Source organism: Symphalangus syndactylus, chromosome 16, assembly GCF_028878055.3.
Source record: "Symphalangus syndactylus isolate Jambi chromosome 16, NHGRI_mSymSyn1-v2.1_pri, whole genome shotgun sequence".
In the NCBI taxonomy this organism is placed as follows: domain Eukaryota; kingdom Metazoa; phylum Chordata; class Mammalia; order Primates; family Hylobatidae; genus Symphalangus; species Symphalangus syndactylus.
Window position 1 is genome coordinate 61,522,949 of NC_072438.2, and position 18,464 is coordinate 61,541,412.

An 18,464-nucleotide genomic window follows, 5' to 3' on the forward strand; every position below is an offset into this window, starting at 1 on the left:
TCTGTGCCTCCATTTCTCGGTGGCGGGCAGCCCTCAGGCCGCGGATCTGGGAGATTCAAAGTCGCAGCTGCCCCAGTTGCGCCGAGTCTGGCGTTGTCGGATGGGTGCTGCAGGGCTGGGCGGGGGGAGCCCGACGCTCCTCGGAGCCGGTGACAGGGGAGCTGCAGGGGCACAGTCTCTTCCCAGCGCCGCCGCGGCCGCACGGGTTCCGGCTCGGCCTCCAGAACGCAGTCCTGCGGCGGCGCCGCTGGCGTCTCTGCCGCAGGACCCCACGGTTTCGCGCGTCGTTGGCTTCTGGGTCCTAGCAAGTTTCGATTTCGCGGCCTTGGGATTTCCACCCCCTGTCCAAGTAGGGGAATAGCCAAAATGTGATTTCTCAGCCCAAGCAAGTCCTGACTTCAGACAAACACCGGTCTAGCCCTGGCTGCGGTATCTAGGCGGTAGAAAGTCACCGTTTCCCCATGCGAAGGCGAAGTTACTCTGTAACTCATTTTTCAGCAGCTCCGGGTTTCCAGTAGCCTCGGATTTCTAATCATAACAACCATGGGGTCAGCCTAGCCTCAAGTTTTTTAGTCCTAGCAAGTTCCGGTTTCCTACTGGTAAGACTTGCTTTAGCTGCGCAAGAAACGTTTAACTCCTATGGAAATATGGGTACCAGCGAATGCGCTTTTTTTTTTTTTTAAAGGTTTAGTGATGACCAGTTTAGCAGTGTTGGGAGCTTTTATAACAAGTTTGGTTTCACAATATCGAGTCCCGTCTTAGCTATGCTTGTATGTTTTAAAACTCCCGTGGAAGTCAGGAAATGCCGGCGAACGCGATTTCTCAGTTTTACCAAGCTCTCTTTGACAATAGCAAGTCCTGCCCATCGAGACTTTTTCCTCCAGTAGACCAAATCGGGATATAGCAGCTACTGCGATTTTTTAGACGTAGCTAAACACGTTTAACCGTGGCTATTTTTGTTTGTTTGTCGTAGCAAATTATGACAGGAGCAACCTGCAGGGGTTTAGATCTGACAGAAATATTTTAATGGTAGGCATTGCATTGCTTAGCCATATTTGAAATTTCTTCTTTGTAGGGTTGATTCTCTGTAATTTTTGCTAATCTTAAAATTATTTTTGTGTCTTGCTCTGAGGACAGCGTTACCGATGTGTTTTTCAGTTTTACTTGCATTTCAGACTTTCATTATTTCACATTTTTATTTTTATTTCAATGTTATGTTTTTTTCTACTAATTTTGACCGTCTCGGATTCGTGCTTTTTGACTTTCATTCTCTTTTTTTTTTTTTTTTGAGACGGAGTCTTTCTCTGTCCCCCAGGCTGGAGTGCAGTGGCGCTATCTGGGCTCACTGCAAGCTACGCCTCCCTGGTTCAGGCCATTCTCCTGCCTCAGCCTCCCGACTAGTTGGCGCCTGCCAACACGCCCGGCTAATTTTTTTTTTATTTTTAGTAGAGACGTGGTTTCACCGTGTTAGCCAGGATGGTCTCGATCTCCTGACCTCGTGATCCGCCAGCCTCGGCCTCCCGAAGTGCTGGGATTACAGGCTAGAGCCACCGCGCCCGGCCTTGACTTTCATTCTCTCAGGAGGCGGGGAGCCGAGCTCCGTCTTAGCCTCGCTGGTATCAGGTTCTGGGTGCTGTCTGGCGGCTCCGCTTCCTATGCGGAGCTGGCGGTTTTGTATCAGCACGTTTGCCAGTAGCGCCCACTGGGCGTTTTCTCAGTTGCTGCACCCAACGTGACATTCCCCGTTCGCGGGGTCCTTACTTTCTCAGTGCTGTCACTTTCTCGGTCCTACAACCGCTAGTATCTCCTAGGAACTTCCTGAACCCCGTTTTGCGGTGCAGAACGGTGATTGCACCGAGCCGCTGTTGGCACTAGTAATTCTGTGGTACCATTAGCCGGCGCTTTTTCTGTCACAACCCATTAAAACGGGTTAAAACATATTAAACCTATCAAACACATTGAACGGATTAAAACACATTAAAATGCCACAACACGTTTTTCTGGTACAGCACATTGAAACGGAGTTGGTTCATTCCTCCAAACACGTTGCTTAGGTGTGGAAGCACCGCTCTTTTCTAAGAGCACGCGGTTTCTCTTTAGCACCACCCGTTATGGCGCCGAAACGGGTATTCGTTTGGCAATACCAGCGCTATCCGCTAGGTGCCGGCGCTTGCTAAGTCCAACGCGCCGGTTTCTCGTTCGCAAGGTGGTTAGCGCAGAGCCCTAGCGGGACAGTTTTCCGGTGGCAGCAACGCTCATTTCCCGGAAACGGGTGGTTCTTGGCCCTTGCAGCGCTCTTTAATACCTGCGTTCTGTAGCGCTAGTTCTCTGCAAGGTTTGCTTAGTGTCATTTCATTTCGGTTTCTTTTCTCGCTATGTTTTTCTGTCGGAATTACGGTTCGTTTTGGCTCTATGTACTCTCTAAAATGTTATCGTTTTTCATTTGTCTACTAATTTTCGTGCATTTGTTACTACTGAGTTTCTTAACATCTGACTGGCCTCCGCCCACGGGCTCTGGAGAGCATAAATACTCAGGCTGATGTTAGTGCGGCAGACTCTCCCTCCTTGATCAGCGCAAACGTTGGTCTGAGGCTTAAGCGATGGAGAAACATTTTCTTGGCTGTGTGAAGCGGGCTTGGGATGCCGCAGAGGTGGCGCCAGAGCCCCAGGCTCCACCTACTGTGAGTTCAGAAGATCGTGGGCCGTGGCCTCTTCCTTTGTATCCAGTACTGGGAGAGTACTCATCGGACAGCTGTGATTTGGGACTGCTTTCCAGTCCTTGCTGGCGGCTGCCTGGAGTCTACTGGCAAAACGGACTCTTGCCTGGAGTCCAGAGCACCTTGGAACCAAGTACAGCGAAGCCCACTGAGTTCAGCTGGCCGGGGACGCAGAAGCAGCAAGAGGCACCCGTAGAAGAGGTGGGGCAGGCAGAGGAACCCGACAGACTCAAGCTCCAGCAGCTTCCCTGGTGCAGGCCTCCCCATCCCGGGGACAGACAGCAGGACACCGAGGTCTGTGACAGCGAGTGCCTTTTGGAACGCCGCCATCCTCCTGCCCTCCGTCTGCGGCGCCACCTCCCGGGTTTCTCAGACTGCCTGGAGTGGATTCTTCGCGTTGGTTTTGCCGCGTTCTCTGTACTCTGGGCGTGCTGCCCACGGATCTGTGGAGCTAAGCAGCCTTAGATAGCAGCAGAAGGCTTTTCGGATTCTCCTCCTTGAAAAGATTCTCAGTTACCAAACGTCTCCACCTAGAAAATAAAAATACATTAAGATGTACTTTCGTTGCTGGTCGTGAGTTTTTAAATTCTCTTTTCCCTGACGTTTCTTTTTTGTTTCGCGTCGCTTATTACTTTCAGTTTCCTTGCATTTTAAACATTTAAATTTATTTCATTAAGTATTTCATTCCTATCTGTTTTAACTTTGAGAAATCTATTATACGATTGTAGAATTCTTAGAGTTTTTGGCAAATTTAAAATTTGTTTTTTCCATTGTATTTTTAAATCTTATTCCTATTTTTCTAATTATTGCTTTTTAAATATATTGTTTGTTTACATTTAATTTTATATCATGTCTTTTACGTTATTATAACATCTTTTTAATTTTAATGGTTAATTTTATTTTTAACAGCGGTCTTTCTTTTTTTCAGTATATCAATTCATTGTGTTTTACACTCAGGAATTTTATTCACGGTCATAAGACTGAGAGGTTTATTAATCTTTGCTATTTCTCGTGGAAGGACCACGCAATTACTTATATTAATACAACTTCACAGATGACCAGTTCTTAATATTACTTATTCTGGCGGGGCAGCGTGGCTCACGGCAGTAATGTCAGCACTTTCAGCGGCGGAGGCATGCGGATTGCTTGAGCTCTGGAGTTTGAGAACAGCCTGGGCAACAGGGTGAGGCCTGTGTCTACAAAAAATACAAAAATTAGCCCGGTGAGCTGGTGCGCACCCGTAGTCCCAGCTGCTCCGGAGGCTGGGGTGGGCGGGTTGCTTGAGCCCGGTTTCGGTGCAGCCACTCCGAAGGTTCTCGGTTTATCCAGCTGTGTTTTGGAACAAATGCCAATTCTTCCTGGGAGCAAGTGTCTCTCAGTCGCGTTCCTGGCTGTTTTCTTCAAAAGCAGCCGTTTCTCCTGGTAGCACCGCTTGTTGGCGACGGCGGATTCTTTTCCGTGGCAGTGCTGGTCGTTTCATGGAGTGGCCGGTTTCTCACTCGCACGGTGTCGGCTGGCAGTTATTCCGTGGAGGCGCAGCTCTCAGCCGCTTCCCTTGGTTCTCGGTGTCGGCTGTCCCTGTAGCGGCGTTTGCGGCGGTATTTCTGTCACAATCGAGTCTGTGTTTTTTCGATGACAACGCCATTCATTTCTCTAAACCAGGCTATGTCTGGAATTGGCAATTTCTCTTGGTCACAGAGTCCTTGGTTTCGCAGAGCCTGTTGTTTCCAGGTGACTGGACTGCTGTTTGCTCCGTGCGAGCAATGTTGCACCCAGTACCGTTAGGTGCTCCCTGTTGGAGTTTTGAGACAGCGTTTTGAGATAGGTGCCCCAGCACTCCAGACCTGGCACCTGAAGAAAGCATTATCGTTTCAAGCTCAGTAGGGGCAATAGAATGAGTGGTGTTAGAGAAAGCAAGCAGACGCTTGAAGAAAGGGCCACTCCATAGTAGTTTTTGGCTTTTTTTTTTTCACTTTTTTTGAGACAGGGTCTGGCTGTGTCACCCAGGCTGGAGTGCAGTGGCACAAGCATAGTTCACTGCAGCCTCAACCATCCTGGGTCATGTAATCCTCCCTTCTCAGCCTCATAAATACTTGGGACTACAGGTACGTGCCACCATTCCTGGCTACCGTGTGTGTGTGTGTGTGTGTGTGTGTGTGTGTGTGTGTGTATGTGTGTGTGTGGAGACAGGTTCTCTTTCTATTACCCAAGATGGTTTTGAACTCCTGACCTCAAGTAGTCGTCCTTCCTTGGCCTCCCAAAATGCTGTGGTTGCAGGTGTGAATCACCACAGGCTGCCTATTTTCGACTTCAGATAAAATAATTCAGTACCCTGAAGTCTATGTGAAACAAAACAAGGTAATAAATTACTAATCCATATCTCTGAACAGCTGGTGTCTTTCTGTGCCTTAACTCAATCAGAAGCCTGGGAGCAAAAGTAGCTCTCCAGTGCGTCCATACAGGTTGCTTCTTGCAACATAGTGCTGACTGAAGAGCCTTAAGTGTATCTAGAGAGGCAAACTGCTACCTAGCAGTGTCTTTATGTTGATCAACCTATTCAGAATGGTAGCTTTTTTTTTTTTTTTGAGACAGTCTCCCACTGACACCCAGGCTGGAGTGCATTGGCATGATTTCGGCTCACTGCAACCTCTGCCTCCTGGGTTCAAGTAATTCTTGTTACTTAGCCTCCCGAGTAGCTGGGATTATAGGCATGCACCACCACACCCGGCTAATCTTCTCGTATTTTGGGTAGAAATGGGGTTTTGCGATGTTGGCCAGGCTGGTCTCCAACTCCTGGCCTCAAGTGATCTGCCCACCTTGGACTCCCAAAGTACTAGAATTTCAGTCATGAACTACCCCGCCTGGCCCACAATGGTAACTTTTAAAAATGGTCTGACAACAACTCTGTACTCAAAATTTCAACAAATTAGATACAATGCATCAATCCTGCAAGATCCAGTCTACCCAACTCATGAAAAATAATCTGTAAATTTTTGCAATTATTAAAGATATTGAATTCATGGTCAAAAATCTTCAAAAAAAAAAACAACCTAGAGTTTCTTACCATTTCACTGACTAATTTTACCTAATATTCAAAGAATAAATAACATAAATTCTACACAATTTATTCTAGAATATAAAACAATATGGAATGCTTTCCAACTTATTTTATGAGATCAGCATTTTCCTGGCAAACAGAAGACACTAAGAGAAAACAACTGACCAAGATTTCACCTAAACATAGATGCAGAAATCCTCACCAAAATACTAACAAATAGAAATCAGAAATGTATGTTAAAGAACGATACCATGCCCAAGTAAAGTTTATTCCACATGTAAGTCTGGTTTAATACTCAAAAGTCAATTAGTATATTCCACCCTATTGATAGGCTCAATGAGAAATACTGTATAATCCTGTCAAATGATGCACAAAAAGTATTAAGAAAATCTATATCCATTCGTGATTTAAAATTTAAAAACCAACTCTCAGCACTGTGGGAATAGAGGGATTTTCGTCAACCGTGCAAAGAACGTCTACAAAAACCTATAGCAAAATTGTATGTAATCGTGACAGACTCAATGCTTTTCCATGAAATCAGGAACAAGGCCAAGATATTCGCTCCAACCATTTCTATTCAACGAGGTACTGGAATTGTTCGCCAGTGCAATAAGGTGGGAAAAGGAGTAAGAAAGTATATACGTTGGAAGTGAAAAAATGAAACTATCGGCCGGGCGCGGTGGCTCACGCCTGTAATCCCAGAACTTCGGGAGGCCGAGGCGGGCGGATTACAAGGTCAGGAGATCAAGACCATCCTGGCTAACACGGTGAAACCCCGCCTCTACTAAAAATACAAAAAAATTGGCCTGGCATGGTGGCGGGCGCCTGTAGTCCCAGCTACTCGGGAGGCTGAGGCAGGAGAATGGCGTGAACCCGGGAGGGGGAGATTGCAGTGAGCCGAGATGGCATCACTGCACTCCAGCCTGGTCCAGAGTGCAAGACTCTGTCTCAAAAAAAAAAAAAAAAAAATGAAACTATCCATACTTGCAGAACATGAGCCTATAGAGAAAATCTTAAAGAGTCCAGAAGAAAACTTCCAGAAATTATGAGTTTAGCAAGGCCTCAAGATAGAAAGGTGCAAACCTTCAGAGGGAAAAAGTTCCAGGGCCTCAGAACAGGAGAATTTCCTGCAGTAAGTTCTCAGGTCTGCTGCCTGTTCACCGGATTTCCTGTAGGCTCAGCCTGTGAGTCACCAGCCATGCACGACCCCTGGCCTATTCTCCCCTCCAATCTCTGCATAAGACACACACTTTTTGTACTTTTTGTTTGCCCTGCAACTAGCAAATCTAGGGGATCCAGGATCCCCGTGATAGTCCTGACACCAGCAACCAGCCACCCCGCCCCTGAGCCTCATCCTTACCCAACATCAACAGGAACACAGGCAACAGGAATTTCACATTTGTGTACAATTTTATTGAGAAGGGGAAAGAAAAAGGCACAAAGTGATCGAAAGGCAAAACTTCTTCCATCGTGTTTCAGCGAACTCACGTGTTACTGTAACAACATCTGTTACAAGAGATCGTCCAACGGAAGGTCTTAGCGGAAATCTCAGGGCTCAGGACCCCAAAGACACATTGGGCTCGGTGGACACATTCTTAGGGCGTCTGCCCCAAGCGCATGCAATCTGCAGCCAGCAGTCTTGGAACTTTGGTTGGTGGCTCCGAGGTCAGCAGTAGGCTGACACTCTGAAAGGTCTCCTCGGACGGACCTGTCCGGCTGGAGTTGTCTGCCTAGCGAGCGAGGGGCGAGTTGCGAGGGAGGCTGCGGGGGCGGGAGTACGTTGAGACCCTATGCAGCCTCTTGCTATCGCGAGGGCTCCTGGGGATCCTCCTGGGTCTCTGGCGCGGGATCCAGAGCCGGCGACTCTGCGCCCCGCCTCAAGGTGCTCTGAGGCTTGGGAAAGAGATCTTTTCGCAGGCAGTTTCAGCAAAGAAGGCAGTTTTCGCACGCAGGGAGCGGAAAGTAGGTCCCAGTGGAAATCCAGGCCGTCCCAGGAGAGCTCGCAGTGGTAAGGAAAGGAAGGGAGCATCCAGGACACCGAATGTGCTGAGCTCAGGGCTGGAGGCATCTGGCCCCGCCGCCTCCTTTTCAGAATCCCGGGCCTGCCAAAGTCCGAGGGGAGACAGCAGCTCCACAGCAGCTCCTTCGCGTCTTTCATTCACCAGCTGACGCCGGGTATGTGGGACTCAGAAGTCAACATCTTTTGCGTTTTTATACTCTTCTGGCCTCCTGGGGGTCCACATCAGATTTCAGGGGGGTGGGTGGAAACCTTAATCTTAGGAGCAAATTACGTCAAGAGATGGAATTAATGAGATTTACATAAAGTCCTATCATCTGAGATGAAGTTATCTAGTTAAATAGTTTGCTTTAGGGATTGAGAAGAAAAAATACTATCTGGTGCAGGGAAATCTGTTTTGGGGGACCCTGGTTAGAAAGTTCATTATTGCGCCCAAATGCATTACTAATACTGGAGCAGACTTGGATCCTTTTCTACCCCAGAGCAATGCTTGTCAGATGCCTGATGGGTCATAATGTTACTGAGGAGCAGGCCAGAGTAGTCGCCAATTTTTAAAATAAAAATACCTGTTTTGTTTTTTTGTTTCTTTTGACACGGAGTTTTGCTCTTGTTGCCCAGTCTGGAGTGCAATGGCAAGATCTTGGGTCACAGCAATCTCCGCCTCCTGGATTCAAATGATTCCCCTGCCTCAGCCTCCCGAGTAGCTGGGGTTACAGTCGCTCGCCACCATGCCCAGCTAATTTTTTGTATTTTTAGTAGATACGAGTTTCACTGTGTTGCCCAGGCTGGTCTTGAACTCCTGACCTCAGGTGATCCGCCCACTTCGGCCTTCCAAAGTGCTGGGACTACAGGCGTGAGCCATCGCGCCTGGCCTTTTATGGTATTTCATAATACTATTTTGTGTTATGTGGCCTCTTTTTAAATTTTAATTTTAGATTCAGGGGGTACATGTGTAGGTTACAAGGGTATATTGTGTGATGCTAAGGCTTCTATTGATATTGTCACCCAGAGAGTGAACATAGTCCTCAGTAGGAAGTTTTTCAGCCTCTACCACCTTATCTCCTTCCCTCCTTTTTTTGTCCTTCAGTTTTCTGTTGTTCTCATGTATTTTATTTTATTTTATTATTTTATTTTATTTTAATTTAATTTAATTTCATTGAGACAGGGTCTCACTCTGTCGCCCGGACTGGAGTGCAGTGGCATGACCTTGGCTCACTACAACTTCCACCTCCCGGGTTGAAGCAATTCTCCTGCCTCAGCCTCCCGAGTAGCTGGGATTACAAGCGCCCACCACCATGCCAGGCTATATATATATATATTTAGTAGAGATGAGGTTTCACCATGTGGGCCAGTCTGGTCTCAAACTCCTGACCTCAAGTGATCCCTCCCTGCCCCTCTGCCTCGGCCTCACAAAGTGCTGGGATTACAGGCATGAACCACTGCACCCTGCCCTGTTCTCATCTTTATGTTCCTGTGTATCAGGATTACCTCCTACTTATAAGTGAGAACATGCAATATGTGTTTCTGCATTAATTTGCTCTGGGTAATGGCATCCTTACAGAATAGTTTGAAGTTGGATAATGTGATGCCTCGGGCTGCTGCTTCTTTTTTTTTTTTTTTTTTTTTTTTTGCTTAGGATGCTTTGCCTATTACTTGACCAATTCTTTTTTCTTTTTTTTTTTTTTTTTTGAGACAGGGTCTTGCTCTTTCACTCAGGTGAGAATGCACTGGCATGCCCTTGGCAGCCTCGAACTCTCAGGCTCAAGTGATCCTCCCCCTTCAGCCTCCAGAGTAACTAGAAATACAAGTTTGTGCCACCATACCTGGCTCATTATTTTTTACTGTAGTTTTTGTAAAGATAGGGTCTCACCATGCAGCCAAGGCTGGTCATTGCCCACTTCTTAATGTGGTCTTACTCTCCCAGTATTGTCTTCTACTGCTGAATTGCTAAATTTAAAGTATTGCAGAATTTGGTTGTACGTGTGCAATAATATACAATGGAGCAGACAGGGCACACAATCCCCTGGGCTCAGAGTTGGCCTCTGGAGTCCTGGTGCCTGGTCTGTTGAATCCCAGGCCTGATGCACCCCAGAGGAAAGTCCTGCCCCTGCTGCACCCCAGGAGGAAAGTGCTGCTTCATGGCATCCATCTCACAATTGGTGACAGAGTATCTGGAACTTAGAAATCTCCAGTATTTGTGTTTTTATACTCTTCTGCTCTCCTGGGTGGTTCCAACCAGATAACAAGAAACTGGATGATGACTTTAGTCTTAGGAGCAAATTTCCTTAGGAAATTAATGATATTAACATAAAATCCTACCATCTGGGGTGAAATTATCTAGATTAGGACAGATTGGTTTTGCAGATGAAAGAAAAAAGTACTGCCATGTCTGTGGAGGAAAAGCTGTTTTTATGGTGCGTGACTTTAGAAAGCTCATTATTGCCCCAAATCACATTGCTAGTCCTAGAGCAGAGACTAGAACCCTTTCTACCAGGAGAAAAGCTTGGGGGTAATGTATAAAGCAGATACGGGGTGTTATTGAGGAGCTGGGTAAGCATAGTTGCCCAGTCCATAATGTGGTCTTTCACTCTCCCAGTTTTGTCTTCTGCTGAATTGCTATATTAAAAAGATTTTGGCCAGGTGCAGTGGCTCAGAGCTGTAATTCCAGCACTTTACGAGGTGAGGCAGGCGGATGACTTGAGCCCAGGAGTTTAAGAGTATCCTGGGTAACATGGTGAAAAAAGAATACAAGAATCAACTGGGCAAGGTGGTGCATGCCTATAGTCCCAGCTACTTGAAAGACTGAGCCGGAGAGCCACCTGAGCTTGGGAAGTTGAGGCTACAGTGAGCCGACCTTCAGCTTACTGTACCCCAGCCTGAGCAATGGAGTGAGACCCTGTCTCAAAAAACAAAAAGAAAAAAGATTTAGGCTGGGCACGGTGGCTCACGTCTGTAATCTCAGCACCTTTGGAGGCCAAGGAGGGAGGATCACCTGAGGTCAGGAGTTCGAGACCAGCCTGACCAACATGGTGAAACCCCGTCTTTACTAAAAATACAAAATTAGCTGGGCGTGGCGGCACATGCCTGTAGTCCCAGCTACTCGGGAGGCTGAGGTAGGAGAATTGCTTGAACCCAGGAGGCTGAGGTTGTGGTGAGTCGAGATCGCCCCATTGCACTCCAGCCTGGGCAACAAGAGCAAAATGCCATCTAAAAAAAGAAAGAAAGAAAAAAGATTTCAACACTTCTGCTTGTGTGTAATAGCAAGAAGTCTCAGGCCCCACTGGCTAAGTTACAGAGAGGGTTACATGCCATTCTAGATGTGTGAACCTCTGTAATTTATCTAACCTGGTAGCCTTTATTTAAACCACCTCCGAAATGGAAGCCAAATGTGCTCTCATTTTACAAAGTAACTATCAGGGATACTTTTGATGGAAAAACTTAATGTTTGGACAGTATCTGGTTGAAAGTAATTAGGTCAGTTTTTAACAATATTATCATTATTGATTTTATCATAAACTGAAAGATATTCTTAATCAGAACGAATGTAAAATGAATCCTTCTTTGTTGTATTCTTTCTGTGGATTTTTTCCTTTTCACATCCTCTGTGAAACTGGAATTTGTCTGAGTTAAACATGCTATTTGCAAAGCATCAATGGATACAATTATAGAATTACCTAATTAAACATTATTGTTTACTATTGTAAAATCTGATTGATCCCAACATTTAGCAAGCATGTTTTGATACCCTACCTTGTTCCAGGGGCTATAAAGGGAGCCACAAATAGAAAGATGAGGAACTGGCTGCAGTTTTCACAAGTCTTACTAATGAGAGAGTAAAGACTCTGTCAGGAGATCATTCAGAACACAGCTAACTCTGTGTTTATTCCAGGAGCTGATTTGAAGATCAGAAAGAAAAGGTCTGAATGGAAGCTTCCCTTCAAAGCTATGCTTCTTTTTACTAGAAAAAAGGAAAATATACAATTATACAACAGGAAGTGAAAAAAATGAAACAGAATGAGAATGACAGAATAGATACAGAAGGCAGAAGATTGAAAGCTCTTGTTAGGTGAAAGGTTTATGGACTCTAGGTGTCTGGAGAATGGATCCTGAGAGCAGGAGCAACTCCTACCTGCCAGTATTATTCGAGAAGTACCAGTGGTGATCCCAGAAAACCAGCTTTAGCATTTTTTTTTTTTTTTTTTTGAGACGGAGTCTTCCTCTGTCGCCCAGGCTGGAGTGCAGTGGCGTGATCTTGGCTCACTGCAAGCTCCGCCTCCCGGGGTTCACGCCATTCTCCTGCCTCAGCCTCCCAAGTAGCTGGGACTACAGGCACCCGCCACTACACCTGGCTAATTTTCTGTATTTTTAGTAGAGACGGGGTTTCACCGTGTTAGCCAGGATGGTCTCGATCTCCTGACCTCGTGATCCGCCCGCCTCGGCCTCCCACAGTGCTGGGATTACAAGCATGAGCCACTGCGCCCGGCCTTATAACCCTTTTCATAACCTTTCATAATTTTTTAATAAGAATGGGTTAATAATCCATGAAAACATTGTTGCTGTTTTCCACAATGGTTGAACTAATTTACACTCTCACCAATAGTGTATAAGCAAAATTTTAACATTTTCTTAAAAAGTACTTGGAAGTTTGCATTGACATTGAATCATCTTGAGGTGGAATTTTATAGCTTTTCATACTTTGGAACCCCACCTGGCTTTGGTCCAAACCCAGAACAAAGCAGAGCCTTCTCTTACATACAAATAATTGCCCTGCTGCTGTAAACTTCCACAGCTTGCATGAGGAAATTCAATTTAAAAGGAGAACTTGTATAGCTTTCAAACATACTAATTTGTTTCATAATAGTAACTTGCTCTGCAAGTTATTTTAAACCATCATTAAAGCCAGTGTTTGCCGGGTGCGGTGGCTCACACCTGTAATCCCAGTGCTTTGGGAGGCCAAGGAGGGCGGATCACGAGGTCAGGAGTTTGAGACCAGCCTGGCCAACATAGTGAAACCCAGTCTCTACTAAAAATACAAAAAATTAACCAGGCTTGGTGGCAGGCACCTGTAATCCCAGCTACTTGGGAGGCCGAGGCAGGAGAATCGTTTGAACCTATGAGGCTGAGGTCGCAGTGAGCTCAGATCACACCATTTCACTTCAGCCCGGGCTACAGTGCGAGATTCTGTCTCAAAAACAAAACAAAACAAACAAACAAACCAGTGTTTTGGTTTGCTACTTAAGTATATTTGGAGTGAAAATGATCACTAAAATAATATATGACTCTAACAAAAATGCTTTCATTGTAATAAAATGTACTATATTGATTTGCCAAAGTTTTGCAACCTAGTAAAGGTTGCAAAAGGTCCTTGGATTTGTAGTTTGTGATTTAACATGCTGTACCATGGACTGGTTATGTTAACTGGAAAAATAAATTTGTTACTTGAAAATCCAAACAAAACAAAAAGTGGAGGCAGATTAAAGAGGACCACAGGAAGATTTGTAGCCTTGTGCCTTCTGAGTTGACAACCACAGAGTTCCAGGGCATTAACTCCAGATCAGACAATTCCAGGCAGCTACAGAAGTCTCCCCTGGTGAGTCTTGCCTATGATCTGGAAGTCCAAGATCAAAGCACCAGATTCAGCTCTTGGTGGGGATTCTCTTTCTGTCGTGCCAATGGCCATGTTGTAGCTGTGTTCTCACATGGCACAGAGGGAAAGAAAGGGGGAGAAAGGGGGAGAGAGGGAGAGAGGGAGAAGGGGAGAGAACAAGAAGGACATGGTATCTCTTCCTTTTCTCAGAAGGCCGCCAATCCCATTATGAAAGCCCCAACCTCATAACTTCATCTTAACGTACTTGTCTCCCAAAGGCTCCATCTCTAAATACCATCACCTTGTGGATTGATCAAAATCATTATGAATTTTGGGGGACACAATTCAGTCCATAGCACCAAGTCTATGTGATGCTGTCATAATCTCTGCCCATCTCAGGGCCTGCATCAACTGAGACTCATTTCTTTCTTCGGGCATTTCAGAAGACGGAGATTAAAAAAAAAGGGGTGGGGGGCAGCAGAGAATACAATGCACTGACTAATTAATTAATTAATTAATTCTGAGACAGCATCTCACTCCAGCACCCTGGATTATTTGGGTTACTTCAGTGCCCCTCTGGCAGGTGGTATTGTTTCACATTCATTGCTTGCCTGTATGGGGGCAAGTACACAGGCATCCATTGGGCCAATCCCCTTTTCGTAGCTTGATTACTTTCCAGACTCAGATCTTATTCTTACTCAGCTCATTGAGGTCCACTAATGCTTAACTCATAGTATAGATTTTATTTCACATTAATGGATTCAAAAGTGTGACCAATGCCCAATGTCACAATTCTTTTTTAATTGGAAATGACCTAGACATTCAATAGTATCTGAAATAATTTTAATAGTTTAAGTTACATTAAGAGTTCACCTACAAGCATTGATTCCATTTATATTTATTCAATTTATTCATCTGTAGCAGTTTATCTAGATTAGTTTTTAGAACTAAGACATTAGACAACATAATTATCACTCCAAGTTATTTCTTTGTTAACAATTTGCATAGCCTGTGAATATCAGGTGTTCACCTACACAAAAATCTTAAACACATGGGCATGTTTTTCTGATAATTCAGAAAAATTAATTGTTCTTATGGAACAAACAATATTAAATTTGTCTTATTTATCAAAAAAGTCATTCAAAGAAGGATTATTCTGTTTTTGGTTGAGTTTATGGTCTTATAACCTTCATGTAAAATTCTAGCATGTTCAAATATTTAGCAAAGGCAAATATAAAACTCATCTAATTAGTAAAACCAGACAAAAATGTATGCTTACAATTCCAAAGACATTTCTATTTTTATTTTGTGAATAATTTTAAAGCAAGCTTATTATTAAAGATTACTAAATTCACACAAATTTGAAAAGCATTTGGACTTTCTTGCTAAATTTATAAGCACTCATTTACTTATAAGCCAATATGATGCCACTTTGGACATAACATATAACATAATACATGTAACATGCATAGAAACACATAGAAACACGTATCCATACACACAAAGATCAAATCGATGTTACCGTGAAACTCTAGCCATGACATGGCATCATAAACTCATTATTTTACAAAAGACAGCTGGAGTGGATCCAAATTATTTCAGGACAGGACAAAACTGGGACCTCTCCACATGGCTAAACTTTATCTGCCCTGATAGGTAATCCAATTAGTGCTGTGGACCAAACCTTTGGCTAATGCAGTTTCCATAGTAGTTTTATATGTAAAACTTTTTTAAACCATTTTTTCCTTCAGTTTCAAATTAGTTTCCAATGTTTACATCTTAGCTAGAACTGGCTGAACTGCATACAAAAAACAAAGTTTCCAGGCCGGGCACGGTGGCTCACGCCTGTAATCCCAGCACTTTGGGAGGCTGAGGCGGATAGATCACGAGGTCAGGAGATCCAGACCATCCTGGCTAACATGGTGAAACCCCGTCTCTACTAAAAAAATACAAAACATTAGCCGGGAGTGGTGGCAGGCACCTGTAGTCCCAGCTACTCTGGGAGGCTGAGGCAGGAGAATGGTGTGAACCCGGGAGGCGGAGCTTGCAGTGAGCCGAGATCCCGCCACTGCACTCCAGCCTGGGCGACAGAGCCAGACTCTGTCTCAAAAAAAAAAAACAACTTTCCAATAGCCTTCAATTTGCATTATCATAAGCGGTGCATACACAAAAATGGGCCTTAGCTCCTTCTCAGTTTGGGAGAATGTTAAAGCGCCAGGATTATCTCATCACAATGGTAATCATGAACAGAATCTGAGAGACCAAAAGGATAAATCAGGAAGGGGCATCTCTGGAGGGAATCATGCGGCAATCAACAATGTCCATATAGGGTGAAATTGCCTGACTGTTCAATAATTGTGGGCCGCTGCTATTTTCACCCTTTCAATGATTAAATGTTAAAATACCTGACAATACCAAGTGTTAGAAAGCATATTAAACTTCAGAGTATCTTATATATTGTAAGTGGTAACATGTATTGGTACTATCACTTTGAAAAACAATCTGTTGTCTTATGAAGCTGCAAGTTACATATCTCAAAACCTACCAATTCCATTTCAGAGTACACACCCAAGAAAAATCCTTGCACATACATATACACTAGGAAATATGTAAAAGAATATTAATACCTGTGCTGTTAACAGTAACAAAAACCTGGTGGGGAGGGAGGATCCAAAGGTTCTCACTGAGGTTTTAATTTCCGTTTCCCTGATGATTAGTAATAAAGAGCATTTTTTATATATGTTGGCTATCTGTATGTCTTCTTTTAAGAAATGTCTTTTCAATACAATAACTGAACTGATTGCAGAAAAGTTTGCTCGTGGCTTTGGACCAACTCAGTTCCCCCACTTTCTTGCTTGTAGTTCTCAAGAATAACTGTAGAATGTGCTGGGAGTGCAACATCCTAAAATAAGGAGGAAGTGGCTGAAACAGCCTGGCCTCTATTCCTGTCTCCACCTAGCACAAGATGTCCTTCAACCCTTTAGCCCAGTGTGCAAGGTGAGCTGCCTGTTGGGGTCCCTCAGCTGTGGTGCAAGAAGAGCATGTGCAGTTAAGACACCATCTACCATAGGCAGCTTTCTGAGTTGCAAGGGACCAACACACAATGAAACCTAGTCTTGCTATCCCTTGCTCCCTGTCTGTAAGTATGAATTTGTTTCGTATAACTTGCTTATGAATATCTTATGTCTCAGTTGATTCAAAGAAGTTGGTAAGCAGTGCACAGTTAACCTGCTTCACACTTACAATTTTCTGATCTTTCACAAATTACTGGGCATCGGTCTTACATCACTGCTCTTTTTGAACCCCGGGATATGATAGAAACAACTATTCAGTTTAAATATTTATTTATTTTTGGGACGGAGTCTTGCTCTGTCGCCCAGGCTGGAGTGCAGTGGCCTGATCTCGACTCACTGCAACCTCCGCCTCCCAGGTTCAAGCGATTCTCCTACCTCAGCCTCCCAAGTAGCTGAGACTACGGGCGCCACCACACCTGGCTACTTTTTGTACTTTTAGTAGAGACGGGGTTTCACCATGTTAGCCAGGCTAGTCTCAGACTCCTGACGGGGCTCACGCCTGTAATCCCAACACTTTGGGAATTAATCTTTAGAACTGGGACATTTTCCCTAACCACCTCCAAGCTCCCTCCGGAATAATCCTTTGAGCTTCCCTCCCATTCCCCTTCATTGCAAACACCACACCCACACCCTGCCTTCAGCCTAGTATCCATCCTACCAAACGCACACACTCTAGCTCAAAGATACAGACTTACGTCTTTCCCACAGCCCTGGCTCTCGGTCTCTCCTGTACTACTACCAGAACGTTTGGGGTCAGAAATCGGATATCTACACTTCCCCGTCTCTCAAAAGAGCTTCCCTCCTTAGGCGTCCGGAGGTCTCTTGGATTTTCCACTGCTAATCCTATCTGTCTTCACTAGACTCACTTCCCACAACTTGCTCCAGGAGAGGCCTACGTGGACACTGAAGGCGACTGGGGCGGTTCCTCTTCTGATGTAGTTAGCTCTCAGTTAGCTCACCGCCCAGTTCTCCTGGATCTCTCCGGGCTGGACCGCCTCGTAAGCAGGAGGAGCATAAAAGGCGGGGGGCCCCACAAGCTTGAGCTTCTGAATCCCCTTGTCTCTGTAAACTTCCACTGGAAGAAGCGATGCACTGGCGAAGCCGTGTGAGGGGGGTTTTTGGTTCCGGAGAGACAGCGCGAGAGCCCCAGTGGGAACCACCCGGAGACCCAGAAGATCGAATTCGTGGGGCGGCGCGTTACCTTCCAACACCGCTGGGCCCCCACTCTGAGAACCAGGATCAGCTGTACTGGGGCTTCACCACGGGACAGGAGCGCGTTCTTTGGATTCCCCTGGTGCGGCGTGCACAGCCTTCGGACCGAGTCCACGCCTGCCACCCAGGAGGAGCCCCAGGCGCAGGCAGGAGTGGCGGCCGCAGCCTCGTCGGAGGAGCCCGGTCACTGCGCTCCGCGGCCGCCACACGCGCTGCGATCGGCCCTCTTCGAAGACTGGCCGCAGCAACCAGAGAGGTCTGACGAGGGGGACCTCTCGGAGCGTCGTCGCCCTGCTACTGAGCCTTGGCGGCCACCGGGCTCAGTCTGGAGGCTTCCTTGTGCAGCATAGGCCGCCTGTCTGCCAAGAAGACCGCAGCCTGCCTGGGACGGCCGCCCTGGGCGCTCAGAAGCCAGGAGATGTCCAACGGGGCCCTTGGGTACCTGACCCTCTGCCCAAGAACTGGGTTTCCGTAATGCCTCTGCTCTGTTCCCACGCCACTCAAGAGGCTGTGGCTGAGCAGCGCTTCGGACACATTATTCTCTGTAGTCTGTTCTCGGAATAAAATTCAACGCCAAGGCAAAAGTCTGCATCGCGTGTGTTTCTGGCCTAGCTTTTGGGGATGGATGGACCAATGCAAGGGCTGGTCTGACTGGGGATCCCTGTGCTGTCCCGAACAACGCCAACGCCGGACATTCTCAGGCTTCCCGGCCAGGCAGCAGGGAGGGAGCCAGGGCCTCCCGGGCCAAAGGGCGCGCCTTCATCCACCTTCCTCCAAACACACTGAGCAGCCCAGGCTT

The 18,464-nt window shown here is 45.9% G+C and overlaps 2 protein-coding genes across 2 annotated transcripts; both read left to right on the forward strand.

The window, feature by feature from the left end:
- Positions 1-172: 172 nt before the first annotated feature.
- LOC129464465 (annexin-2 receptor) lies at positions 173-3,275 on the forward strand. Its single transcript, XM_055245719.2, has one exon. The coding sequence runs from the start codon at positions 2,601-2,603 to the stop codon at positions 3,180-3,182; it is 582 nt and encodes a 193-aa protein (XP_055101694.1). The 5' UTR covers positions 173-2,600; the 3' UTR covers positions 3,183-3,275.
- Positions 3,276-16,358: 13,083 nt separating this feature from the next.
- Positions 16,359-18,231, forward strand: LOC134732695 (uncharacterized). The gene is made up of 2 exons (XM_063619324.1): positions 16,359-16,518; positions 17,314-18,231. The coding sequence occupies exon 2, from the start codon at positions 17,541-17,543 to the stop codon at positions 17,925-17,927; it is 387 nt and encodes a 128-aa protein (XP_063475394.1). The 5' UTR covers positions 16,359-16,518; positions 17,314-17,540; the 3' UTR covers positions 17,928-18,231.
- Positions 18,232-18,464: the final 233 nt, after the last annotated feature.